This window comes from Tursiops truncatus, chromosome 2 (genome assembly GCF_011762595.2).
Source record: "Tursiops truncatus isolate mTurTru1 chromosome 2, mTurTru1.mat.Y, whole genome shotgun sequence".
NCBI classification, from domain to species: Eukaryota; Metazoa; Chordata; class Mammalia; order Artiodactyla; family Delphinidae; genus Tursiops; species Tursiops truncatus.
In genome coordinates, this window is record NC_047035.1 from 13,042,085 (window position 1) to 13,069,853 (window position 27,769).

At 51.0% G+C, this 27,769-nt stretch overlaps 1 protein-coding gene across 6 annotated transcripts in view; it reads left to right on the top strand.

Annotated features, from left to right (window-relative positions):
• The window catches only part of CCDC88C (coiled-coil domain containing 88C), a 129,122-nt gene extending 101,985 nt beyond the window's left edge, over window positions 1-27,137 (top strand). For 5 of the 6 annotated variants that reach the window (XM_033850711.2, XM_033850712.2, XM_033850713.2 and 2 more), the window contains 9 exons: window positions 1,419-1,605; window positions 3,377-3,522; window positions 5,950-6,039; window positions 8,582-8,820; window positions 13,989-14,177; window positions 17,833-17,901; window positions 20,356-20,424; window positions 21,220-21,509; window positions 24,846-27,137. In XM_033850711.2, coding sequence (XP_033706602.1) covers window positions 1,419-1,605; window positions 3,377-3,522; window positions 5,950-6,039; window positions 8,582-8,820; window positions 13,989-14,177; window positions 17,833-17,901; window positions 20,356-20,424; window positions 21,220-21,509; window positions 24,846-25,844 — 2,278 coding nt within the window. In that variant the 3' untranslated portion in view covers window positions 25,845-27,137. Of the gene's footprint in view, window positions 1-1,418; window positions 1,606-3,376; window positions 3,523-5,949; window positions 6,040-8,581; window positions 8,821-13,988; window positions 14,178-17,342; window positions 17,902-20,355; window positions 20,425-21,219; window positions 21,510-24,845 lie in introns of those variants that run through there. The other variant, XR_012329871.1, reaches the window with a different exon arrangement.
• Window positions 27,138-27,769: the final 632 nt, after the last annotated feature.

A 27,769-nucleotide genomic window follows, 5' to 3' on the forward strand; every position in this document is an offset into this window, starting at 1 on the left:
CGGCAGGCGGACTCTTAACCACTGCGCCACCAAGGAAGCCCACGAGCGTCCTTTCTGTGGCCTGTTAAGTGCCATGGTTTTCGTGTTTTTGTGCTTTTGGGTGAGGATTTCGCTGTTTAAAATGGCCCACGAGCAGAATGCTGTCTCGTGTTCCTAAGTGCAAGGCTGTGATGTACATTATGGAGAATATGTGTGAGTGAGGTAGATAAGCTTCCTTCAGGCATGAGTTACAGTGCTGTTGGCTGTGAGTACATCACATAAGGTGTCTTTAAACAGAAACCACGTAAAACGAGGTATGTCTTGATCAGCTGACAAAATTGTGTGACCAGACTCACAGGAACCCACCTGTGTGTTTCCCCCAAGAGCTAATTTAGTGTCTCAGGGACCTTATAGAATGTTACTACCAAGAGTAACGAGAATCTACAGAATTACTATCCTTTTTTTTTTTAAACAGATGAAGAAACAGGCTGAGATTGAGTGCCTTGTTCAGAGTGGACGCTTGTAGTCAATGGCAGAGTCAGGATTTGAAGCAGGTCTTGTCTCTGGCATGGCCATGGGTACTGCCTCCTCCCCACCTCTTTGTGTTCATGTGTACCAGTGGCTACAGACTCCGGTGCCAGGCAGGTCAGGCACATGGGTGAAGAGTGCCAGTGGTAGACTGGACATGAGTGACATGGAGAATATACACTAACAGGTGTCAGCTGGGAGGAAGGCCTGGGGCCACCAGATTGTCCCCTGGTTTATGCTTTTTCTCTTAAGAGAAGCTGGACATTGGGATGTTGATGTGAAACTTTCAGAATTTTAAATGTTGACCCACTAATTCATTTAAAAAACACTGTAGCCAAACAAGACACATCTGTGTCTAAATTGAGGCCACGAACCCCTGGTACTTTGAGCTTTCTGTTACAAATCTTCCCCCCGAGAAAGCCCAGTTGGATAATAGTTATTATGATGGTGCTAATCTTAGTGGATTTACATCATACCCCAGCATCTCATATTTTATCTCGGGAGTTGAAATGAGAAAGGGGCTTGGAATTGAGAAGAAGAGCTGGGCATAGACAAAGAGTTTTAGAGCAGAAATGTCTGGGTCCGTATTCAGAAAGAAAGCTTTTAACAACAGAACCTTTTTGTCCAAGTAGGCAGATATGCCAGAGCTCTAAAAACATAAGAGGTCACAACAGTGATGCTCTGTTGAAGTGGGTGCCCACGCCTGCCTGTTCCGTCCCCCCAGTGCAAGGTGGGGACACCAGGGGTACCTTCATAGAAGCCCGAAGAATCCAGTTTGAAAGCCTCTGATTTTGTTCAGCTCCCTCATTGTGAGGCCCAGGGAGGTTGTGGTTCGGTCTAAGGTTGCACAGCTGTGACAGGGCCCGGGAGCACCCTTCAGGCCTCAGCCCTGTGGCTCTCCACCCCGCCAGGGTCAGCTTCCTGCACCACCAGCTGAAGGGGGAGCACGAGGAGCTGCACAGCCACACCAAGGAGCTGAAGACCTCGCTGAACAGCTCGCAGCTGGAGCTGAGCCGCTGGCAGGCCCGGTTCGACGAGCTGAAGGAACAGCACCAGAGCATGGACATCTCTCTGACCAAGCTGGACACCCACTGCGAGGTGGGGCCTGGGGCTGGGCGGGGTCTTGGGACACCGGGACGAGTCCCCCTGGGGTGACAGCCTTGGGCTCAGAGGGGTTGCCATGGGTCCTTCTTGGCGTCTGTGCTCCAAGACTGTGTGAAGGTGGTACAGAGGCCGGGAGGAGACCAGAGGCGTTTGAAAGGGGGACAGGCACCACGACTAGTAGGGATGCATTAGAAAACACCTTTGCATCTGACCTTTGCTTTCTGAGAAGGGTCAGAGCAGGCGCACGGAAACAGCTGAGTACTGTTTTATCTCTGTCCTCTTGGCTGTGTCCACACGGTTTTTCCGTTTCCTTGCATGTAGCAGCTGCACTGTTCTAGAGGAAGGTCACAGATTTTCTTCTGTGCTTGGGTTTGGCTGACTGGCTCCTCGAGATGGAACCTGCACACAAATCTCCCGGTTGCAAAAGGGGCAGAGCTCTGCCTTCTGGTGCACTAGGTTGGAAAGTACCTTCTTAAGCAGCAGACCCCGCTCAGATGAAATTGTAAGCAGACCCCGGGACAAGTAAGACAGGCAAAGTGGATGGCATAGGGCAGAGCAGCTGGGTCCCGTCCCAGCTCCAGGGCAGCCAAGACCCTGGACACAGCTCCTCTTGCCCTTTGTTTGTTGAAAAACACTCTGGGTAGCCTTTTCCTTTGAGCTCACGGGGCGCCACAGATGAGAAAGCAGAGGCCAGGGTTCTGGGATGCCCAAAGGCCCCTCTGGGCTGGGGCCTGTGGAGGAGGTGGGGGCCAGGACACAGGCAGACACTGGCTGAGGGAGCCCCGTCATCATAGGCTGTGCCTCACAGGGCCCTGCTTTAGGATTTCCGAGGGGACCTCAGGCCAGGGCCTGCAGTAGGAGATTGCCACCCAGTCTGTGTGAAGCCAAAGCTTGTCGTTTTCCTGCTACACCAACCATGATAAATGTATTCTAGACAAGAGTTGGCCATCCTCAGCCCAAAACTAAAATCCAGCCCCCAAACCTGTTTCCATACGGCCGTGAACTGAGAATGACCTTTACATTTTATAATGGTTGAGAAAGTGAAAAAAAATGTTTTGTGGCAAGTGCAAGTGGTATAACACTTAAATGTCAGTGTCCATAAGTCAAGTTGTATTGCAACACGGTCACACCTGTGCATTTACATATTGTCTCTGGCTGCTTTCCTGCTGTAACAGCACAGTTGAGTGGCTGCGACAGAGACCACCGTCCGGCCTGGAAAGCCTAAAATATTTGCTACCTGGCTCTTTACAGGAGAAGTGTGCCGACCCTCGTCTAGGACGGAGCTGGCCGCTAGAAATGATAGTGTAGCCACCAGATGTAATTTAAAATTTTCTAGTAGCCACAGTAAAGCAGTGAAAGGAAACAGGTGGGATTAATTCTAAGTAATATATTTTGTTCAGCCAGTATATCTAAAATGTCATTTCCACATGTAACCACAAAAAGCTCATTAACGAGCTCTTTCACATCTTTTTTTTTTTAGTTAAGTCTTTAGGATCCGCTGTATCCGCCCTTGTGGCTCTCCTCATCATGGACTAGCTGTGCTTTAAGTGGTCCGTGGCCACGCGTTGCCCGCGGCTGTCGGATTGGACAGCGTAGCTGCCAAGGGAAGAGGCCGTTTGGGTCCTTTCAAGTTGTCACGAGTGCAGATAGTACTGAGATGGACATCTTGGCGCAGATGGCCTTTGCCTTCTTTTGGAAGCTAGATTCCCAGCAGCAGACTGACGGGGTCACACAGTATTTAAGACATTGTTGGTCTGTGTTTTAGCTGCTCTCCCGCCTCAAGGGGAACTTGGAGGAAGAAAACCATCACCTCTTGAGCCAGATCCAGCTGTTGAGCCAGCAGAACCAAATGCTTCTAGAACAGAACTTGGAGAACAAGGAACAGTACCACGAGGAACAGAAGCAGTACATGTAAGGGGCCCGGGTGGGGGACGCCTGTCGACACGGGGGTCCTGGCTTCTCTGGCCAAGACCTGCCCCGCTCTGGGCAGGAACAGCCCTGGAGCCTGTTCTTAACAGCCTGTCCTTCTCTCTGTTTCCCTGGAGTGTTTCTGGGTTTCTGCAGTGGTGGTGGTTGGCTTTCATTTGCTTTTTAAAGGCTCTGCCCACCGCCAGAAGCTTCTTAGTCTGCTTTTGGAATTAAGCGCACTTCTAAAAATACAGCTGTGCCAGCAAGAGAAGTATCTCAGGGAAAGAATTCACGTGGGAGGCTGAGCGCAGGTGCCACACCCAACCTCCTTCTGTCGCCTGCGGCTGTGTCCCCTGATCGTCTGGTGCGGTGGGTCCCCCGTGTGCCACGGTGTTTGTTTATGTGGGCTTTGCTGTGGCCCCTGCGGTGGTAACCAGGGACCTAGTGGGGGTGATGGGATGTGGGCATACCAGACAGCGGTTGAGGAGCTTCACGGAGAAGTGGGAAGAAGAGCTGGGGTTCTGCTGCCGACACAGGATGGGCCGAAGGCAGGGCAGACAGGGGACATGAAGGTGGAGCACGGCAGGGCTCTGGGTGCAGGGAACGTGCGGGAGCCACAGCGGAGGAGGCTGCCGCGCCTGGCTAACGAGTCGAGATTCATTGGGAAGTGTTTAAAGGGTGCTGGTCTCGCAGGGCCTAGGAAGCTGCCAGAGATGAGGTCAAGAGGAAGAGCCTGGCACTGAGAACCTTGTGGTTTGCAAGTGAAACGATCCAGGACGCATCCGTGGGTCCAGGGGCTTTCCACCGCTCTGCCGTGGTGGTTGAACTGTCCTTGCTCGCGGGTGGGAATGGCTGGCCAGCGTAGGGAAGGCAAGAGGAGACAGGCTGCAGGGGGACATGGTCAGAGGCGGCTCGCCATCTACCAGGAGATGGTTTGCCTTGCAAACCGCACTGTAATTTGGGGATAGAAATGACCGTTGCCTGAAGTTGGCCCTCTGTAATCCAGCTGATAATAATTTCCAGCGGACACTGGGCGGTTGCTCACTAGAAGAGTAGGCGCCCAGACCCCAGGGGGATGATGGGATGACAGTTGTGCAATAGAGAGCGTCTGCAGAGGGCCAGGAGTTGGCAGGCTTCCCAGAGGCTGCTCTGAGCGGAGCACTGTGCTGGGGGCCGAGAGGGGCACGGGACCTGCTCTCTGAGTTTGTGCGCATCTCTGGGGCGGACCCAGCCGCGAAAGCACTCCGAGCTTAAGGCGGGGCAGCACGGCCGTGAGGACACGATAACAGATCACAGACATCGAGTCAAGGAGGCTGGGAGCCGCGAGGGGTTGGGGCTTGGGGGTCGGGGCCCAGTGGTTCGCAAAGCTGCCACTTTTCGTGATGTACCCCCTTTGTGGGGAGCTCCTGGGAAAGCCCCCAGCTTGGGTGGAAGCTTGGCAGCTTGACAGAAAGAAGCCTGAGCAGAAAGTTGCCTCTGGCCAGAGGCCTCATTTTCCAGTGAGGAAGCCGAGGGTCCGAGCTGTAAAGACAGCACAGGTGGTGAGAGGCCGGAAGGGACGGGAGTTGGTGGCCCTGTGGGCACTGTTGTATGGAGTCCACCTGCCTGACTCCCTGAGATAAAACAAAAGCACCCCCTTCGTATCAGGAAGGCCAGAACTTCCCTCCCAGGAAGCAGAGGTGCCCTCTGGCAGCCCAGGGTTCGAGAGGTGTCTCTTTGGTCTCTTGTGTGTTTTTGAAAATACAAACTGGTTTCCAGCATTTACAAGTCAGGAGCTTCTGCTTCACAGTCTGAGTTTCTGGCTGCTCTGAAAAGTGAGAAGGTCTACGTGCCACCCCAGGCAGCGATCTGCTGCGGTGGCCCAGTTGTGGCCCAGTCCCCACCACACCCTCTGGTTTTTCCAGGCCCGCTCTGTTCCTTATCTTCTCTCTGGACCCTAAAGTCTTCTGAGTTTGTTCCCATGGAAGTTTTCTCAGAAACCCAGCATTGGAATGGGTCCAGGTCAGAGGTCTGAATTTGCTGAAATGACTTTTTCAACCTTGATGCCCACCCAACTCCCTAAGGGCAGACCTCTCCCACCACCAAGGTACTGTTGATGTGCATGCCAGCAGCTGGCCTCGGGTCTGACCCTGGGGTGTCCCACACCCTGAATGGCCTGGCCAGAGAATCCTTGCTTCTGAGCTTGGGTTGTCAGACGGTTCTGGGTTTGCTCCCTTGAGTTCACTCACAGCTAGATCCTGGGTGCTTCAGCAGGCCTCTGCAAGGCGTTAGGGCTTCTGGACCTATGTCAGATGCTTCCGTTCGCATATTCCCAACTCAGCGACTGTGAGCACTGTGATGTCCGCTGGGCCAGGTCCCAGGCCGAGCTGGTGAGTAAGTTCGTTTGTTTTATTTAAAACTGGCTTGATTGTCTTTTCCCTCTCTCCACAGAGACAAGTTAAATGCCTTACGAAGACATAAGGAAAAACTGGAAGAAAAAATCATGGATCAGTACAAGTTCTATGATCCTGCTCCAAAGAAGTGAGTTGATTTAAGTTTCAGGGACTTGAACACAGAACAGAAAACCTTCCTTGTTCACACTCAGGGTGAAACTTTTTGTAGGGCCTGTGTCTTCCACAGTGACAGGTCGCCCGTGTGCACATCAGAAAGATTTTAGAATTTCTTGCAGCCCCATCCTCATGCTTGTCCGGTGAGGGGTGGCAAATGCCGGCTGACCCTGACGAGACACAGGCTTAATTGAGCCACAGCCCTTTTAATGGGGCAGAGTCAGTGGTTTGGGAGCCGTTAAAGCGGGATGGAAGGGTTGCCTTGTCGGCCTCTTCTCAGGATTTAACGGGGTGCAGAAAACCATGTTTCTGTTTAGGGAAGGAACCTTGGATAGGACACCAGGCCCAGCACTCACAGTCTTCAAACAGGGGCACCTTTTGGCCGTATACAGATTTCTCTGGATTCACTGAACCCCAGGGCGGCTTCACAGACATGTCCGCTTCTCCAGAGGGCAGTGGGTTTCAGGGCTGGCTCCATCCCCCAAGACTGCCAGCCTTGTCCAGCACGGCTCCCCCCAGGAGTCCGCCCTGCACGTGGTCCTGTCCCAGCCCAGCCTCAAAGTCAGGATCGCTGTACACCCCTCAAGGCCTCTCTGTTGAAATCACACAACCACAGAATTTCAGAACCTCAGTCTCAGCCTTCTCTTTGACAGATGGAGCAGTTGAGGCCCAGACGAGGAAACGGAGGGATTTGTGTAAACACAGTGCAGTTCAGTTCAGAGCAGGAGTAGAACTCGGGTGTGGTTCTCTCTTTTTTTGTTGTTTTTTTTTTTCCGGTACGCGGGCCTCTCACTGCCGTGGCCTCTCCCGTTGCGGAGCACAGGCTCCGGACGCGCAGGCTCAGCGGCCATGGCTCATGGGCCCAGCCGCTCCTCGGCATGTGGGATCTTCCCGGACCGGGGCACGAACCCGTGTCCCCTGCATCGGCAGGCGGACTCTCAACCACTGCGCCACCAGGGAAGCCCCTGTGGTTCTCTTTTTGTAACAGCAGAAGCCTCCATTTCCCGTTAGCTGCAGCTTCGTCACTTCCTCATTAAATTGCCTGTTTTTACTTCACACAGCGCCCTCTTCCCTGCCCTCTGCCACCTCACCCGGATTCCTCGGTGCCAGGAGTGGTCAAGGAATGCCAGCTTATTACGCTTACCGTGAACTTTAGCAGAGGATGAGGAGGAGTGTGACGCTGAAAAGGGCATTTTGGCAGAAAAATGGCCATCTACTAGATCATCAGCAGAGCACTTCCTTCCTTCCCAGAGATAATCAAGAGTTAATAGATCACATTAGCAGAGCATGACTTCCTCCCCAGAGATAATCAAGAGTTAATAGATCACATTAGCAGAGCACGACTTCCTCCCCAGAGATAATCAAGAGTTAATAGATCACATTAGCAGAGCATGACTTCCTCCCCAGAGATAATCAAGAGTTAATAGATCACATCAGCAGAGCACGACTTCCTCCCCAGAGATAATCAAGATCTAATAGATCACATTAGCAGAGCACGACTTCCTCCCCAGAGATAATCAAGAGTTAATAGATCACATCAGCAGAGCACGACTTCCTCCCCAGAGATAATCAAGATCTAATAGATCACATTAGCAGAGCACGACTTCCTTCCCAGAGATAATCAAGAGTTAATAGATCACATCAGCAGAGCACGACTTCCTCCCCAGAGATAATCAGGATCTACTAGATCACATCAGCAGAGCACGACTTCCTCCCCAGAGATAATCAAGAGTTAATAGATCACATCAGCAGAGCACGACTTCCTCCCCAGAGATAATCAAGAGTTAATAGATCACATCAGCAGAGCACGACTTCCTCCCCAGAGATAATCAAGAGTTAATAGATCACATCAGCAGAGCACGACTTCCTCCCCAGAGATAATCAAGAGTTAATAGATCACATAAGCAGAGCACGACTTCCTCCCCAGAGATAATCAAGAGTTAATAGATCACATTAGCAGAGCACGACTTCCTCCCCAGAGATAATCAGGATCTACTAGATCACATTAGCAGAGCACGACTTCCTCCCCAGAGATAATCAGGATCTACTAGATCACATTAGCAGAGCACGACTTCCTCCCCAGAGATAATCAAGAATTAATAGATCACATTAGCAGAGCATGACTTCCTCCCCAGAGACAATCAGGATCTACTAGATCACATTAGCAGAGCATGACTTCCTTCCCAGAGATAATCAAGAGTTAATAGATCACATTAGCAGAGCACAACTTCCTTCCCAGAGATAATCAAGAGTTAATGGGCGTACTCGATGTTCTGTTCTCCCAAGAGACTAGTGTGAACTCCTGACCCGATACATGCTTCTAACTATCCCCGAGCGCATGCGTGACCGAGAATTCTGCTCTGCCTCCTGAGCCCCAAATACAGTGGTCATGGTGGTGGTTACTGGCCAGCTTCCCAGGCTGGTGATGGGAATCCCAGCCCACATTAGGGCACCCAGTAACCTGCTGGAGGGGGCAGTGAGGGTTGATTGTGTCCTAAAAATCTACTCCTAACTAGGAAAAACCACTGGATTGGAGCCAAAGCTTTAGTCAAACTCATCAAACCAAAGAAAGAGGGTTCCAGAGAACGATTGAAGTCAACTACAGACAGTCCTCCCCGGCAGCTGGAGTCCCCAGACCCAACCTCGCCATCCACTTCTCAGCCGCTCAGATCCCAGCCGGAGAACCCCGAGGCCACCCCCTCGGGCTCAAGCTGTGCAGAAGAGCGTGACATCCACAAAGGGACCCTGGGAAAAGGTAGGCGGGCTGACCTGGCTGCAGGGGGTGGTCTAAGGGACCCTCTCACTGGACCGGGTAGAGGGAGACGGCGTGTGGCTGTGCACACCTGTGTGTGTAAGAGCATGAAGGGGATGTGCTGTGTACACGCACATCTGCCTCCATAGGTGTGTTAATAACCAAGAAAATACAAACCCATGTCGAGCGAGAAGCATCGCTAATCCTGTAGATGGTGGGAGGGACTCAAACCAAAGCTGGTAACCACGCAGGCACCAGAGGCAAGCTCAGTTGCATATGTTTGGGGGTTTCCTTGTACGTGTCAGAGTTGTAGAGTAGACTATTTCTGTAGGGAGATCTCCGGCACATTTAACAGGCAGCGTGCACATGTGCGATCTTTTGCAAGCCCACGTGTGACTCCAGTCTTTTTAGCACTTGGATAGGCAGCCAGGTTTTCTTCTCCAGCCTGACCCGGTCTTCAGCCTTACCAGCCAGGGGCCCGGCTTACCTTTCCATGAGGGCTGCCATTTGGAGTTTGCCAGGGGTTCTGAAATGGGTTCCTAGTTGAATGTGCTTTATTCTGTCAAACTCTAAGAGGCTATCAATTATAAACTGCCCAATTACTTTATATAACACTGGCAATCAAATGATGCAGTGCTTTACCACTTAGAAGTTTTATTGTACTCTTGTTGAAGAGCTCTTCTAAAAGACTTAATTCGACAGATTTTTGTGTACACACATAAAAGGAAAATATGAGTAAAATATATCGGTCACGGCAGTAACAGTTCTGTCACAGTTCCATCTGGCCCCAGTGGTGACTCTAAGACACTGTGGAAGCTGCATCCTGATTTCAGTGATGTTAAGATGGGGCGGTGGGGGTGGGGATGTGCATCTTAGAATCGATTAAGCACAGCAGTTACTTCAAACAAGGTTAAATTTCCAAATTTACTTTTAAATATCATTCCATGGATTATTTATGCCAAAACTGCAGCCTGAATATTGGAATCTTTATGAAAGACACCAGGACTTTCTGAAGATCAGGCCTATGCCTGAGGCCCACACACTGTCGGGGGTGGCGGCTGCCATTCTAGCACTAAGGGCCTGTGACAAGCCACCCTCTGAGCGCGACACGTGCACAAGCCTTTCAGGAGGCCACATTCACCACTTCAGGTACTGCTGTGTCACTTTCAAATGCACAAAAGAAAATGCATTCACGCACACATTGTCTGGGGACTAAGGCTTGCACTCCCATTCTTTACAGGAGGTCCGATGAGGTAAAAGGCTCTTGTGCAGATAAATGATAACGAAGCTTAACATTGGTTTTTATCTAGAGGGGATCTGTGGCCCCAGGTTTGCATTGTGACTGTTTAAATGTTTTGACATCTGTCACCTCAATTTGTATTCAAGTTGACTTAATTAACTATAACCAGCCTAACTGAGTCAGGAAAACTTTCAGAGGAAAAGAAATGCTCGTGCCCATCCATGAACGAGCAAGTCAGTGACGATCATCAGTAACAGCTGCCGTGCACCGGGTGCTTTCTTTGGGCTCAGCACCTTGTCGGCTAATTTACTTTATCTGCCTCGGGTTTAGTCCTAACTACCCCGTGAGGTAGGCATGATGAATCATCCCCTTTTCAGAGCTTAGAAAGTGAGGCTTGACAGGTGAAACACCTGCTGACATAGTAAGTGGCAGAACTTGGATTCAAACAGAGGTCTGTCAACCCTGGAGCCTGAGCTCTTCACCAACAAGGGCACTGCCTGCAGTTAAAGCTGAACCAACAGGCTGCCTAACCAGGGGCCCCGGCAGAGCCATGGGCCCCAGCATCACATAAAGTCGGTCCCTTATCCTGTGGTGTGAGCATTGGCCACCAGGTGGTGCCACAGAGGAAGAAATAATGGAGGTTCTGGTACCAAATTTAACGCTAAATCAGAAATTGGATATACTGGTTGTTTCTGTATGACATGTTCAAAAAGTTAGACCAGTTGTCTCCTCTGATAAGACTCTGTGATTTAAAGGTCATGAATTAGAAGATGCATAGGAGATCTAAAAGCATATAATAATTCTTGGTGTTGAGGGCTTTGGGGTATGAAAAAGAGGTACTTTCATTATTTTTAAACTCATCCTGCCAAAAGAGGTTATTTCAGATATACAAGAATTATTAGTGGATACTTCAGGTAGACCATTTCATTACAGCAGGCCAGAAACGTACTGTGTAGCACGTGAGCCAGATTGTCAGGGAGTCAGTCATTAAAATGGATGAGTAAGAGAAGCCGCGGCTCCTAAATTAATAAACATTCTTATTTAATAATTTCACACTTTGAAATTGAAAAATTGTCTAAGCCCTTCGGCTCCTCGAGCGATACGTAATTCTCTTCACGTGCTGAGTAAGTAAAGTGTTGGCACTAAGATGCCACTCAATTAATTAAATTGAGGCAGAGCATAAGTGACTCACTGAGTCCTGATTCCGGTCTTGTCGTGGCTATTGTTTCCATCTTTCCTGGGCTGGACAGGATACTGATTTCCTAAGTACGTTGAGCTAATTTAGAGTCATTTGTTATTATTCATTTCATTTATTTCTTGTGTTTTTTTTTTTTCCTTCCTCTCGGGTTATCCTGGGGATAACGATTTAGCAACTCAGCGCAGAGAGAGTTCCTTTTTGAGAAGCAAAAGCAAAGACAAAGACAAGTCTCCAGGGGCCCACCCGGCTCTCTCGGCTCTCTCTAAACACCTGCAGTTCTGGTCTTCCTCTGACAACCCCATCCTCTCCTAACGAGCCCCTCCCTTTTTCCGAGATTGGAGATTTCTCATCCTTTTCCTTTACCATGTGTCTTCATCGTGTATCCTTCTTCATTTCTGAAATTCAAACAAACGAAAACAAAACAAAAAAAAACAGTACCTAAAGGCCAGATGACCTATAGCGGACCCCTCCTCCTGACCCCAGTTCCAAGCCAAACTTAAAGTAGCCAGCGTGGATTCTGAGTTCAAAAGAGAAGATGAGTTGTCACACCCTCTGCACCGTTTCTCCAGTACAGCACAGCTGTAGGGGAGCCTCGGGACATCTATGCACAGGTCCTTTGGCCAGGATGGCCGTGCTGAGTAAGTCCAGGGGCCGTGTGCTGCCCCCCTTCTCTCGCACCTGCAGGCTTTTGTCACGCCCGCGTGTAAGGCAGAGCTGGTCTGTTGTCGCTATGCTTCCTAAAATATACGGTCTCTGTCAAGTGAGTTTTTTTTAAGACTTACCTTTAAGCATCTAAATTTAAAACCGCTGCCCTTTTGTCCTCTTTCTTTGTCAGAGCCCTGAATTGTTGGCTTTTGCCAATAAGGTCCTTTTTAGAGGTGCTCTATGTTTTGAAGGATTTTATTGTGCTCCATTCAAGCGTTTTGAATAATTGCATCGATGTTGCCCAGCCAGAGTTCAGTCCAGAATGAAGTTTTATGACTGTACTGTCGTTCTCTGACACCTTGGATGCTGAAGTTAAAACAGCAGTGGACAGAAAGAACATCACGCCAATCACGCCCAGAGCGGGGGAAAGGCTGGTCGATAGAGGCCTTTAGCTACTGCCGTTTTTTCTGTCTGCCGTCATCGTTGTACCATCTTCATGATTTTGGCCACATCTTTACATCACCTATGTGGTTACTTACATATTTTCCCTTGAATTGACTCACCGTTTCCACTTAAATTTATCCTAAAAGGAAAGATTATTACCTGTATTGTAAATGGAAAACCAGTACCATAAAAATAAGGTAACTATAGGGCTTCCCTGGTGGCAGAGTGGTTGAGAGTCAGCCTGCCGATGCAGGGGACACGGGTTCATGTCCCGGTCCGGGAGGATCCCGCGTGCCGCGGAGCGGCTGGGCCCGTGGGCCGTGGCCGCTGAGCCTGCACGTCCGGAGCCTGTGCTCCGCGGCGGGAGAGGCCCAGCGGTGAGAGGCCCGCGTACTGCAAAAAATAATAATAATAATAACAAGGTAACTATAAAAAATAAATACATACGTATTAAAATGCTGAAGTCGGCTGATGTTGCAATGACTTTGTCTCACGCACCCTGCCTTGGGAACCCTGGGCTGCTGAGGTCCTGGCCTTCCAGGCCTGTCCTCCAAGCATGCTGCTGGAATGGTGCTGTTTCTCTGCTGTTCATGCTAACTGTGTGGTCATCTCCGCCTCCCCCTCTGCTCCTCATTTTAACCTCACCTGTTGGATGTCTGTCCCGTCCATCCCGCCAGACTTGAGTCTTGCTTCTCATCAAGGTTATCTTTCAAAATCCAAATTTTACGTTGATTTCAAGTCATAAGACTTAGGCACTTAAAACTTCACAGTGAGTCCAGACTTGGAGTGGCCAAGGGGCAGACAGAGTCAGGTCCGTGGAAGAGGCTGGAGGGGAGCCGAGATCCTGACACAGTGGTTGTGGCTCTATGTCTGCAGCCTTGGGGGTGCCTAGAGTGAGACATTATGCAAAACAGCCCCGTCTTAATGCCAGTAGGAACTCCAACTGCATTAAGTTTTGTCTTATTTTTGGAGAGCCCATCCCCTTTCTTATTACTAGATAGTTGGAGGGGTTTTTTTTTTAATGTTTTTATATAGGATTTTATTTAACTTGGACAAGAGTATGTCTTCATGGTAGAAAATTTAGAGACTGCAGAAAAGCATAAGATACAAGGTAAAAATCCTTCTTGTAGTCAGTCTCACCATACAGAGATTAAAGTCTTCTTACCCTATTGTTAAGGTGACAGTGAATTTTTTTCGCAGATTATAAGTGAAGCCAGTTGGCAATTGCGTGTCCTGGACCTTCAGGGCCTCAGCCTCAGATCCGAGTGATCCTGAGCAGACGTCGGCAGGATCTTTTTAAATCAGGGATTTGAGTTACATACAGTGCTATGCAGCAGGTGTGCTCTATAGTTAGTATGTTGGATTTTCACCAATATTTTGTTTGTCCTCTTGAGTTTTTCCTTTTTTTCCTCCCAGCCAAAATTTCAGGGCTCACGGTTTGGCCCGTCATTGGAGGTGGGCCCTCCGACACAGGCCTGTAGCCAGGGCCCTCCTGTTTAAGCCACAGCCCGGGAGGTGGGCAGCTCAGCTTTTGTACCTGTGGTCCGTGTGCCCTGCCACCCCTGCTTCTAGGCCTCCGTGTGGCAGCCCGGCCTGAGCACAGGATTCTGCAGCCCCGTTTCTCAGTATCCTTCTCTGCCCCAGGTCCTGGGGACCTAAAGCCAAAGCGAGGGTCCCCGCACAGAGACAGCCTTGACCGCAAGGATGCCTCTGCTGACCCAGCCATGAAGCCCTGGCCCATGGAGCCGGGCCCCCGGCCCTGTTCGTCCTCAGCCATCACTACAACCCCTTCCAGCTCCACCCCCATCTCACGGCACCCAGGCCGCGCCAAAGGTGAGTCGTGGGCCCCTCACCTTGTCCAGAAACGAGAGGGCCGAGCATCTGGGGCTCAGGTTCCTTCTTAAAGACCCCAGGCTCTCAGGGCCAGGAGGGGTCTCAGGCTGAGAGGTGGAGAGCAGAGTGGGCTGGCTCTGGTGTCACACAGACACGGGTTCAGGCCTCAGCCCTGCCTGCCAGCTGGGTGGGTGACTCTGGACAGACAGCTTCACCCTCTAGAGGCCTGATCCCAAGCCACTGGTGGGGAAGCCCCGGGACCCTCTCTCACCACCACCGTGCAGGCCTTGGTGGTACCAAGCAGCTCCAGAAGGGAGGCCCAAGTTTGGGCGAAAAGCAGGCAGCCTCCCTCAGCCCAACTTGGTAGAAGTCTGGAGGTTTATTCTCTACGGAGGATACACAAGAGGGTCTCTGAACTGGAGGTCGGTTAGTAAAGGGGAAGGCACGTTTCCCAAATGAAAAACAAGGAGGTTGCAGGGAAGGCTTTACAAACTGAAGGTCTCCCAGGTTGCCAGTAGCCATGTGTGTTCACATCTTTAGATGTGAGATTAAAACATTCTCCCAGTCATGTGATCAGCTTAAGGAATTCCCAGTTGAATGTCCCCATCAGATCTGGCCAGGTGAGGCCCACGGATACCTGAGGAGAGCCTCCAGTACCAGAGACCAAAACCAGTGTGAGAGGCAACAGAGTAAACAGAAGCACAGACATGAAAGCTTTACGATGTCCGTCATTAATATAGTCAGAGATGAGCCAAGCCATTGCACCCATGAAACAAGAATGGGATGCCGCCAAAAGAGCAGTCGGGTGGATGGAGCAGGCACTGGGAAATTTAAAGTATGCCGACAGAGAGGAAGCAGGAAGCTTCAAAGCAAAAAAGACATTCCGCTGATCATTTAGCGATCTGAAACCATCCAAAGAAACAGCTGAAGGAACTGAAAGTGATTGCCTCTGGGGTGTTAGAAATTGGAGAACAAGCAGTGGTGGTGATTCTTCATGATAATACCACCCACTTGGCTCTTGAAACCAGAGACTTTCACAACCTTGGTTTGACAAGCAAAGCAAAGACAGGGTCCCTGCCCTCATCCCAGTTGCTTACAAGTAGGAAGCCCTGCTGGGGAGAAGGTGAGTTGGGTGGGCACAGAGCAGCCGGACAGTCTCCCCACTGCTGGCCAGACACTGCAGGCGCAGTCACTTACTGTTGGATGTCAGTGGAGCCGTGCCATGTGCTGTCTGGAACAGGCATGCTCTGAGCCCAGCGTGGCAAGGGTATCTGTTGTCCACAGTCATCAGTCTCCCCTGGTTTCCTGGGCCCTGGGGTACAGAGGCCCTGCCTGGTCTTGGGAAAGAGCTGGGAACACCATCTCCCCTCAGTGTACCAATGGTCTGTGTGGCTCAAGGTCCAGCCCTCCAGGCTAACCCTGGGCTGTCTCAGTCTGGACCCCCATCCCTGAACCAGAGCCCAAGCCTGGAAACATCACTGGCCGGTCACACGTCCGCTGAGCGTGCATGAGGGTCCATCAACCCTGCAACCCCAGCACTGCCCGTGGCGATTCCCTGGCAGCCCAGTTCTCACACTCTGGGTAGTCATCGCCAGTGGGCATGTAACCGTCTTCGAAATGGAACACCCCGCCCCCACTCCCTGCCCTTAGAATCAGCATTTCTTCAAGTAAATCTAGTTCCTTTTAGAGCAGAATTTAATAATCAAGATCTGGACACTACAGTGTTGTCATTACTTTTAGACCCTTTCAGTAAAGAAAGGACACATAGATACTATGAGTTCATATCAATATTTCAAATTCCAATTTAATATTACAGGGATTTTTTAATTTCATATGCGTGTGTCCTTTTCTTACACAGAAGTCATGTCTCTTGAAAAATCTACTTACTTTTCCTGAAAATATGCAGTAATGGTAAAAAAAATTATATTATTAACAATAAAATTACTAAGTGATGTTTGTTTTCTGGTAGTTCTTTTAGTTCTGTGATTATATCTCACTAAGGATGCACAGAGTTTTATATTCAAAATTCACTGGAATTTTTTTCTCTAGGTGATTATGTTAGCAGTTTGATATACAGTAAGGTTCATTTGTTTCTGTTTTCAGTGTTAGAGTTTTTTCTTTTTAAATTAATCCTGTTTTTTAATACATAAAATATTTATGTAATTTAAAGCTAAATTAGGTAGGAAGGCATGCTTAGATTTAAGTCTCACATCTCTCCCTTTCCCCTCCATTCCATTCCAGAATCAGCCTGTGGATAACCATTTTTTTTTTGGTTCCTTGTTTATACTTCCAGTGTTTCTTTTTGCAAAAATAAACAAAATAATGCACGTTGATTTTTTTTTCGTTTAGCCATATATCATGGAGATCTTCCTCATTCTTTTTAAGAGGCGCATAATAATTAAAATGGTGGTATGACAGTTCATTCAACCAACCAGTCCCCAGAGTTTATTCCTAGAGGTAGAATTGCTGGGTCAAAGGACAAATACAGATATGTTTTTCCTAAATAAGTTTCCATATTTTTTAAAAGTTTTCCAGAAAATTCTGATATTAGCCAGGTTTAACTACCAATAGCCTACATATCACTAACCATGTTATACTGTAGTAATCAAGGCAGCAGGTTTTCATTAAGCCACTACTTTGAGTTGGGCATTAGGGCAGAATTCAAAATGTAGGATTCTCCTGCCTTCAGTGAGTTAAAAAAAGGAGTCGTCCCGCCCTCATCTCCAGGAGACAAAACCTGCAAAGGAAGCAATTAGATCATACCTAACTTTTTAAAAAAATTTTTTATTGGAGTAGAGTTGGTTTACGATGTGTATTCCTTTCTGCTCTACAGCAAAGTGAATCAGTTATACATATATCCACTCTTTTTTAGATTTTTTTTCCCATGTAGGTCATTACAAAGTATTGAGAAGAGTTCCCTGTGCTCTACAGCAGGTCCTTATTAGTTAACCTATTTTATGTATAGTAGTGTATACATCATACCTAACTTTGGGTGTATCTCACTGCCAGAACTTTTATAATAGGAATTGGGGATAGGGTGGAAACCCTCTTGCCGTTTGGTGGGACCCAGGGTCTACTGTCAGAGAGTAGTTAGCAGGCTTGAGGCAGAGGGCATCTGAATCCCTCTCAGGGAAAGGGCAGTTGATGGGTGGCCTGTGCTTCCAGGTCTATCTCGGGTGAGGAGCTGCGGCGGCAGGGCTGTTTCCAGGGAGTCAGCCTCTCCCCTCAGGTGCTGGATTCTCTCCTCTGCCTTCCTCCCGCCTCCTGAAGACAACTGTGGTCTCCAGACCAGAACTATTGGCACGGCTTGGCCTTGGAGGTTGGGAGGCGCTCCCCAGGGCCCTGAATACTCGCCTCCTTTTGCTGTGTAATCCTTTGGCCAGATCACTGCTTTAGTCTTCAAGTCCCTGTCACTGCACAGGCGGAAATGGGATTTGAAGTTAAATCTAACAGGAGTCGGGAGTGAGGGCCGTGCCGAGCAGGAGGAGTAGGGGGAGGGATGGAAGAGGCACGTCCACGCGTCCCTCCCTCGCCTCCAAGGACTTGGCGCTGCCGTGGCTCAGGTGCCAGTCAGAGGTGGCCGTCCGGCACAGGACCCCGTGATTCCCTGTGGATCTTCCGGGACCCCTGTATCATCACCTTATTTTCACCACAGGCTATAATTCTGATGACAGCCTCTGCGAACCGTCCCTGGAGCTCGAGTTCGCTCCCCACAGGCAGTACGGTGAGTGGTCAGTGCGATGTCCCCTTCCTCCTGGGTTCTCAGTCTTGTTCTTATCAACAGTGCTTTTCGGGCTTCCCTGGTGGCACAGTGGTTGAGAGTCCGCCCGCTGATGCAGGGGACACAGGTTCGTGCCCCAGTCCGGAAAGATCCCACATGCCGCGGAGCGGCTGGGCCCGTGAGCCATGGCCGCTGAGCCTGCGCGTCCGGAGCCTGTGCTCCGCAACGGGAGAGGCCACAGCAGTGAGAGGCCCGCGTACCGCAAAAACAAACAGTGCTTTTCCTTTAAGCTAAGTCCTGTATGGAAGTCCAACACACAAAACAGGTGAAAGTGAAGTTGTTGTATGAAGTGGGAATGGGGGGGTCCACAGTTCCTCCAGGCTCCTTCCTTGCCCTCCCCAGGGCCTGAGCATGTGACTTCTGCTTACATACCTCCAGTGACGGGGAAGTCACTACGTATCAAGCATCCCACTTCTGGAGAGTTTAATTCCTTTTGCTTTAAAGCACCCCTGTTTGCCAGGAAGTTCTGGTGACCCACACAGGGAGTGTTGATTTCAGGAAGATCTCTCACTGTCCTCACTTGGATTTTAGTTGCCCAGAGTGGCTCCAAGTTATATTTAGTCTTAGAAATTGTTAGAAGCACTTGCCGTTTGATTCAGGCATATTGTAAATTTAGGCAGAAGGGAAACCAAGAATTATACCAACCTTCTCAAAAATTATAAACAGCTTTGGGTTTTTCTTAAAGTTTTGCAAAAAAAAAAAAGTCATAGGGTTGGAAGGTAATTCTTAAAAAAAAAAAGTTTACATTGAATTCAGTTTATTTCTGATCGACAATAAGGGTTATCTCTACCCTATCCATTGTCTTAAAAGTATTATGATACAAATACAGATATTTCCAATTGACATGAGTAAAGACAGGCTCTGCGATGAAACAGTTTGACACAGGGCGCCCTTATGTCTTTACAGTGAGTGGTGGATAACACAACAGCAGGGATCTCCTGCAACATTTGGTAAACCTGAGTAGCCCAATCTATGCTTGTCAGCTGACCAAAAGGGTTTTCTTCCTAAGTATTCTGATTCCTTGAGCTCTTATCGGGAAAAAGAAGGGAAAGGGGTTTTTGATGCAATGCTTAGATAAACAAAAGTGCTTTGGGGTCCCATTGATTTGTATCACAATTTTAGTGAAACTTATTTCCTTTTTAACGAGGGATGTGCTTTTTTTCATTGCAAATATTCCCTCTCAAAGAGAGGACTTATTCTGCTTTTATATCAGGCACGAAAACCATGTATTTTTTGGCTCGTCCCCAAACCCCGTTTGCTAGTGAGTGTTTTCCAGATGCCTTCTATTTGCAGAGAACACATCAGCACGTGGGAATTGGGTGCCCTAAAGACCCAGAAAAACAAAAGCAAACTTGCAGGCAGCAGGGGAGGTAGCTTGTAAGTAGTACGTCTCCAGTTCTCAGTGCGGTCAACACCAGCTGTGTGCTGGGAGGATGCAGAGATGACAGAAACACAGTCCCCGTCCCCCAGGGGTTCATGGTCCAGCAGGACAAACACTGACACAGGGCAGGCTGATGAGGGCCGTGATGCTGAGTGCTGCTGGCAGAGGGGACCGGGAGAGGTACCCTGCAGGCCTTGAAGACCCGGCCTGCCCTGTGCCGTGTGGGCGGGGTCCCTCCCTGGACCTGGTTATTCACCCTGGGATCCAAGAGTCGCCACCGCAGACCCGCTCAGGCACAGACAGCAGCCGGGAGGGCTGCTTCCCTCCAGCATTTGTCACCGTAAAGGTCAGGTTTTCCCTTTGGGGCAGATGTGAATTTGACATGGATGAGCCGAAGGACAGCAAACAGCTGGGAAAAGCAAATGCCCCCTCTCCTGCTGAGGGTCCCATTCCCGGGATCAGGGAGCTGAAGCCACCTGCACACGGTACACACTCCCTTTCACACACATAACACACGTGTGCACACACTGCCGTTTCCTGGCTCCCGCCCTCACCGAGCTACACTGTCATGGTCTAGGCAGGAGATTTTCACACGTGTTCCAGAAAGCTCTGTGCAGTAATAGGGGTGGGCATCCCCACCCCAACTCTTGGCTCACCCAGAGCAGCCGGGTTTTTTTGTCTGCTTTTTCAGTTCTGCATGAGGTTTTCCTCGTTAACAAAATTGTTTTAAGCCACAGCCCTAGACCTAATAAAAAAAAATATATATATATATATATATATATATATATATATATATATATACCATAGGCTGTCATTTCTGGACAGTCTACTGGGTGCCACGCCTGGCGCTCAGGGAAGTTAGCTGTCCTCGGGGGAGAGCACAGAGGATCCCGACGCTCGTCCTTCCTGGGGGCGCTCAGCTTCACTTCGGCACAGAGTTGCTTTGTTCCATAGTTTTTCTCGGATTAGATGGTTTACCATCGGCCTTTAGGTTATATGTTGGCGTTTCCTTTCAGCGTCCCGGCCGGGGAGCTTGGAGAGCAGTAGAAATGCGTCCAGCGACAGCTCACCTCTTAACCTGAAAGGTGAGCCGGCCTTTCCTTCTGGGCACTTTGCAGTGTATGTGGATCTCTGACTCTGGGCTTATAGTATACTTGTAATTTTAAAAAGACAGTTCCCGAGATCCTCCACGAGTTCTGCGTTTGCATTCCTAGGCCCCGTCACGCGGTTGCAAGTGAAGGCCCGGGGTTTGGATGGATTGGGGTTCAAATCCCTTCACCCCTTCTGACAGGCTCTGGGCACCTGGGAGAGTCACCCATCCTCTGAATCCGAGTTACTTCATCTGTAGAATGGAGAGAGTGACGCTAGTTGCATTCCACTGTGGTCAGAGGACATAGTGGATGGCTTTGATTCTTTTTAAGTTTTATTTTACGGTGCAGAATACGGTCCGTCTTAATGAATGTTTCCTGCACATCTGAAAAGAATGTGTTTGCTGTCCCAAGACCATAAACCCTTACGCAAATCTTTTCACTTCTCAGAGTCCACATGACCAGCCTCTAAAGAACACCTGGCACGAAGCAGGTGCTAAGTAAACCTTTAACTATGTGAACAGACAGGAGCTAATGAGTGCGGTGCCTTATAGCTCCTAACAATGGAAACTTTAGCAGAAGCTTTTCCACTTTTATCTCAAGTTACTTTGTTCTGAATTCTAAGCATTCCAGAGTGTTCTTAACATCCAAAATCCCAGCCTGGGAGAAGTGCGCCCTGGGTTCTCAGGCAGCATCCTCTCTGTCTTAAGTGAGCTGGGGGCAGCAGAGAGCCCCCTGGAGACAGAGAGGGGGACTCACGTGTGTTCTCTGTGTCGCCCGCCCCGACCCCAGGTTCCTCCGACCAGCTCCACGGCAGGTCCGAGAGCTTCAGCAGCGAAGACCTGATCCCCAGTAGGGACACAGCCACTCTGCCGCGGGATGCCAGCACCCCGGGGCGCACTGCCCTCAGCCGCCATGAGTACCCCCCACCCCGGAACGGGCCTCTCCCCCAAGAGGGTGCCCGGAAGAGGGGCGCAGCCCAGCCCCATGGCGGGGTGCGGCCCTGCTCAGCCTCCCCGAGCAGTGAGATGGTCACCCTGGAGGAGTTCCTGGAGGAGAGCAACCGGGGCTCCCCTTCCTCCGTGAGTGGCCCAGGGCTCAAAGGGACACAGCGAATCCCTCTTCCTTTGCTATCTCCCAAACTGGGACAGTAGGCAGAAACCGTGGCAGCAAAGTCACAGAAAGGGATGGGGCGGGAGTGCGTGGCCTAGGTGCAGGGCTGCTTGGGTGGGGAGCAAACCCGCGAGCCAGCAGATCCCTGGGTGCCAGCAGCCAGCCCCAGACCTCGGAGGCTGTTTCTCCGTCTGTGAAGTGAGTGGGCAGAACGTGGTGCCGGCATGGAGGGCAGGGGTGCTGTGCGCCCCCCGCTGGGAGCTTCTCAAGAAAAGAGTGACCGGCCCCCCACTCACGGAGTTAGCATCTCACTAGGTTTTGTGGCAGAGCTCGGAATGCCCACTTCCCCTGAGCCTTCACCAGCAGAGATCAACCAGTTTTTTCTATAAAGGGCCAAATAGTAAATATTTTAGGCTTTCCAGTCCAGACGGTCTCTGCTGCAACTACTCGACTCTGCCGCTCTGGCGGGAAAGCAGCCGCAGACCATCTGTCAATGAGTGGGCGTGGCCGCGTTCCAGTAAAACTTTACTTATGGACATTGACATTTGAATTTCATATCATTTTCACATGTCCCAAAAGACCGTTCTATAAAAAAAAATTTTTTTCAATCATTTAAAAATGTAAAAACGATTCTTAGCTCGCAGGCCATACATAAATGGACAGCAAGCTGGACCTGGCCCGGGGCTCCGGTTTGCTGACCTCTGCTCTGCAGCTCTAACCCCCAAACATCACCTGTATTAGGATTCCCTCCGCTGTCACCTTTCCAGCGTCTCCATTTAGCTTTTCTGAAGCTGCATGTCTGTCTTTTACATACTCTGTCTAAATTCAGTCCCATGAGCTATTGGGTTATTCAACAGATGACACATATACTGTCTTGCACTTGAGACCTTTTAAGGTTTAATGCTTCAGTGATTCTCTCTCATTTACCTTAAACAAATACAGTCGAACTTTCTCTAGCCCTATAGTAAACTCTGTGGCCCACATTAATGGGTCACAGTGACACAGAACACAAAATATTTGTTTGGGAGGTATTTATTGAGCAGCTCCCGTGTGTGAGGAAGTATGCATGGTGCCTGCGCTAAAAAAACAAAGCAAACCAGTTACTGGGCAAATTTCTATCGCATACTTGCTAGGTGCTCGGTCTTGTGGTTGTCTGTGTATCAGGCACTTACTGTGTGTTAGAAGCTGGAGAACCCAAAGTAGGAAAGACAGAAAACCTGCCCTCCAGAAGTTTACGGTCTGATGCAGTGGGTCTTAAACTCCAGTGTGCATCGGACTTGCTTGGCAGAACACAAGCTGGACCCCAGAGTTCCTGAGATTTTGCATCTCTGTGAAGTTCCCAGACGACGCTCTCACTGTCAGCGTGGGTCCAGGCATCACGCACTGAGAATCACTGATCTAGTGGAATAAACAAGAACGTCCAGAAATCAGGGGTGCCTGCAACTGGATGGTTCCTCTTCTTAGTCCTTTTCTGATTATGTGCCGGTCCCCGTGAGTTTCCTTTCTCTGGGCAGAGCTCAGGGGGTGGGTCCTAAGCAAGGCTCAGGGCCCCTCCGCACTCAGCTCAGACCTGCCCAGATACTCACCGCTGCTTATCTGTCCCTGCTGGAAGCTGATGCTCACCCTCTGAGAGCCACCCGTCCTCTCCCCCTCTGCCCAGGTGCTCACCCCCATGGCCCCACCTGGCACCCCTACCCTCCTCTGAGCAGGCCTGGAGAAGCCACCCATGCCCCCCTTCCCCAAGCACTGATGATGCTGGGGGGAGGGGGTGTCACAAGATGGGCTCCCTGGGTGGCCCTGAAGGTGGGGGTTAAAGAAGTTAGAAGTGTGCAGAAAGGGACCAGGAGGTGCTGAAAACAGCTGCAGAGTCTGACAGCCACGGGTTCTAATCACCAATCTGCCACTCTCTAGATGTCTATCTATGACCTCAGTTTTCTTATATATTAAATATTATTTTAATACAACCTTAAGCAACCCTTACAAGGGTTGCTTTCAAAATTAAACTAAGTTTTTTGCGATTATACCCCTGGTTCCTAGCACAGCACCTGGCCTGCGGGAAGCACTTGATAAATGGTTCTGGTCCATATTGATGACCCAGGGTCTTACTGCAAACACATGCCAAGAGTGAGGCTTCAAACTATCCTGAAACCACAAGACTGCACCTCTGTCAAGTTGAGCATCCAGATGTTGTCAGGGGCCAGGAGTTGTCGGCAAGTGGCTCCTGAGCTGCTGACCTGTCCTGCGGACTGATGCCCCCTGACAGGTCACAGCGGGCTGGGGTCTCGTTGCAGCAGCTCTCGGCCCCCGATCTCATCGCTGATGCGGACTCAATTCCCCGCGTTTTGCAGCGTCGGCCTCAGGAGAACCCTCCGCTTGCCTCCTCTAGGCTGTGAGGTGTTGGCAGAAGGCTGAAGTGAGCCTGAACACGGCCATCGAGCTTGGCCCCTGGCGGCTCTTCCTGTCCCCACGATGGTGGCAAACGACACCAGTTCCCTGGCCAGGGGAAGCCCAGCCAGGTGGCAGCTGCTTGAGGGGGACAGTCTAGAGGGCTGGGCCACCTCCCTCTTCTCCTGGACGGTCGACCTTTCTGGTTACCACCGCCCTCCCCCTGCCCCTTGTGCCTCCTTTCCCCCTTACTTCTCACATTAGGAGAAACATCTGGGAGGCAGTGAGGGTCCTGAGTGTGGTTGATTCTGGCTTTTTGGGAGCTGGTCTTGTTTCTCTTCCTCTCTGCGGCCCACAGTAAAGCCCTTGCAGTGCGTCTGAGCCTGGTGGGCTGACAGAGAAGGTCCGGTCCTGCCGGTCAGCTTTCTGCCCCTTGCTCTGCTTGGTGAAGAAATGGGAACCAAGTTGAAACAGTTGGCCTGACCCTTCCATAAAGTGGATGAGCCTTGTGGGAAGTCATTTCCTCTCTGGACCTGCTTTCTTACTTATAAAGTTAAGGGGCTACTTGGGAATTCCCAGGCGGTCCAGTGGTTAGGAGTCTGCGCTTCCACTTCAGGGGGCACAGGTTCGATCCCTGGTCGGAGAACCAAGATCCCACGTGCCACAAAGCGCAGCCAAAAAAAAGAAAGAAAAGAGTTAGGGGGCTACTGAATGGCATCTGGGTCCTCTCCCTGACGAGCCATGTATTGTCCCAACCCCTGACCAGAGCAGTGTGTATGGTGGGGAAGTTAGGCCTTCAACAGGCCGAGCGGGAAACTTCAGTCCTGGCCATGTGGGTGGCACAGGGGACATCCTGGGTGGGAGGAGGGGTCTCCAAGGCCTCTCTGGCCCTCACTCAGTTCTTGCTCTCTTCCCTGTAGGATGCTCCCAGTTGCAGGGATGACCTGCTAAGTGACTATTTTAGAAAGGCCAGTGATCTCCCGGCCATCGGAGGCCAGCCAGGCCCACCTACCAGGAAAGAAGGGGCCAAGATGCCCACCAGCTTCGTGGCCCCCACCATCAAGATGCCCGTCACCACCTCCGAGGGGAAGCCGCTGAAGCCCGGGCAGTACGTGAAGCCGAACTTCAGACCCGCTGAGGCCGAGGCCCTGCCCAGCGCCCCCCAGAGGCAGGCCCAGCTGCCCCAGAGCCTGTCCCTGGGCAGACTCCGGCAGGCCGCGATGCCCCCCGCTTCCCACACGCCCACTGGCCGGAGTGCATCCCTGAGCCGGGCCTTCAGCCTGGCCTCCGCCGACCTCCTCCGGGCCAGCGGGCCAGAGGCCTGCAAACAGGAGCCAGGGGCTCCCGAGGCCTCGGCGGGCAGAGACACAGGCAGCCACAGCCTGCAGGGCTCCACACCTCCCAGCTCCCACAGCCTGACCCGGGAGCGGACCCCGCTTGTGGGAAAGGCTGGCGGCCCCTGTCAGGGCCCCGGCCCCCGAAGCCGGCCACTGGACGCGAGGCGCTTCTCTCTGGCTCCGCCGAAGGAGGAGAGGCCAGCTCCCCTGCAGCAGTCCGCCACGTCCCCAGCCATCGCCGCTGGAGGTGGCAGTGGCAGCAACTCCCAGCTACAGCACTGCTCACCTGCTGCAGCCCCGGCTGCCAGGACTAAGCCCCAAGCTTCCCCGCACTCGGGAGAGGTGGCCACCATCGCCCCCGTCTGGGCGGGGTTCAGCCCTTCCGAGGGGGATGGGGTCCCGGGGCAGGGCTACAGCGAGGGCCTCCCTGCCAAGGGCCCAGGCAGGTCTCCCGACCTGGCTCCCCATGGCAGCCGGGCCTCCGAGGACTTCAGTCGTGGGAGCAGCTCGAAGAGCACGCCGGCATCCCCTGAGCCGGCTGGGGACCAGCAGACCGTGTGGTACGAGTACGGCTGCGTGTGACTTGGCTCCTGGACCGGCAGCTCCTAAACCTTAAAGCTACTGACGCACCTGCTCATCATGATGGCCTTTCTCCGTCTGCCTGTGGTGCCAGGAAAGGGCTTTACAGTGAGGAAAGGGTTCCCGTGCGTTTCTTCTGTTTGTTTTGTTACTAAAACACCGTGCCAAGCCCTGAGAGGGTTGCACCCTCCCCCCGGTGTGTAACGTGTCTTCTGTACCTGTAGCCTCCAGCAACTGGTATCTTTTGAACAAATCCACTTTGGCATGGGGACACTCAGAACACAGTGACAAACTGACCCCAAAGCAGACACTATTTGAGCGCGCCCCTGTAGAACACTCGTTTGCAACTTGCTGACCTCCACTGAAGTGCGTGTGTATGTGGGCGTGTGCGCACGCACATACACTCACAGGACTGAGCCCTGGTGGCTCTGGAAACTCTACTCCCCTCCCAAAAGCCATTTGATCCTAGGGGAAGCCCCCACTGGCCAAACTACAAAGATCTGGAGGCCCTTGGGTGGCCCTTGGGTGGACCCCAGAGGCAGGCTCGCTGTTGAAAACCAGACGCACTGCGGTGCCATTGCTGGGGTCCCAAGCGCTTCCCTTCACCCTAGAGCCAAAGCGGCCTTCCAGGCAGGCGGCGGTAGCCTCGGGTGTTTACCTCCCCGCTGCAGCCAGCTCCTGGGCCCTGCAGGGTGGGCTCCGAGGCCACAGGGCCACCTGCCTTCCCTGACGTGCTTTTCTACAAACACTGGATCTGCTGGGCCTGGGGGGCCGGGCAGAGAGAAGCCCACCCAGCAAGTGTGCACAGCATACAGAGGGGAGGCGTGTACAGGAGTGAGGTGCGCCTCGGTTTATAACGTGGCTGCAGTGTCCCCACTTCCCTGTCTCAGGTGAGATGTTGATTTATTATTGCTGAGTAACTTCTCGTGGTAGAAACCAAATTTCTTTTAATATATTACATATGTATGTACACACTCATGTGAAATATATGTACTTTGAGGGGATCTATTTATGTTCCATGGGGAGTCATTCTTTCCTATCAGGAATCTCACCTGCTGCTTTGTGTATTTGGTCAGATTCCTGGCACGTTTTGTTTCCTGTTTAGTAAAGGTGCTCTTCCAGGGATGCAGTAAACCTGATTTTTTTTTTTTTGTAAGATTTTTTTTTTCCCTTTGATTCAATATAAGAAAGAAATGGGAAGCTAAGATCAAATTTACGAGTGCTTCGGGTTGTGTGTTAAATAGCCATTCATTCTGGAACACAAGGACAATTGTAATAAAAGGACATGGAACAGTACTGAGTCCTAGTTTCCTCACTGCACATTACAGCAGCATTGACTGGGCTCTGGGGGCTCAGGGTCCCCACCTCAGCACCCGTCACTGGAATCCACAGCTCCCTTGGCTGCTAGGTCGTCAGAGAATGTGGAGGGCAAGGTGTTTCTCTTTACAGCAGCTTTTTTCCAGACTTGGATTTATTTTAACTTAGTGTAAATTGAATCCTGTTTTGCTATGGGATTTGTGTCATGGCAGGAGCTCAGCTTAAAGTAGTCCGTTGGATTTTCCCAAGGCTACTCTACTAGGACGTGCCAGACCTGGAATTTAAGCCTCGGGGGCCTCAGATGGGAGGCTGATGGAGGGAGGGAAGGAGGAGGGAAGGCAGGCATATAAATACCCACACATGTCGAAATCTTTCTTCTAGTAGATTTCTGTCCAGCTGCTGCCTCAGCGTCTCCTTTGCTTTCTCACCAGACTTTTTCGAGAGGGTCTCCTCTTGTCTCCTCACCCGTTCTTTCCCGAGCCTCTGCCATCTGGGTGTCTCACCACTCAGCAGAGATCCTGCAGCATATGAACGGCGGCCACCTTGCAGGCTTCATTCCCTGTGGCCTTTGCAGCATTTGACCCCTGGCCAGTCTCCCCTGGGAACTCCCA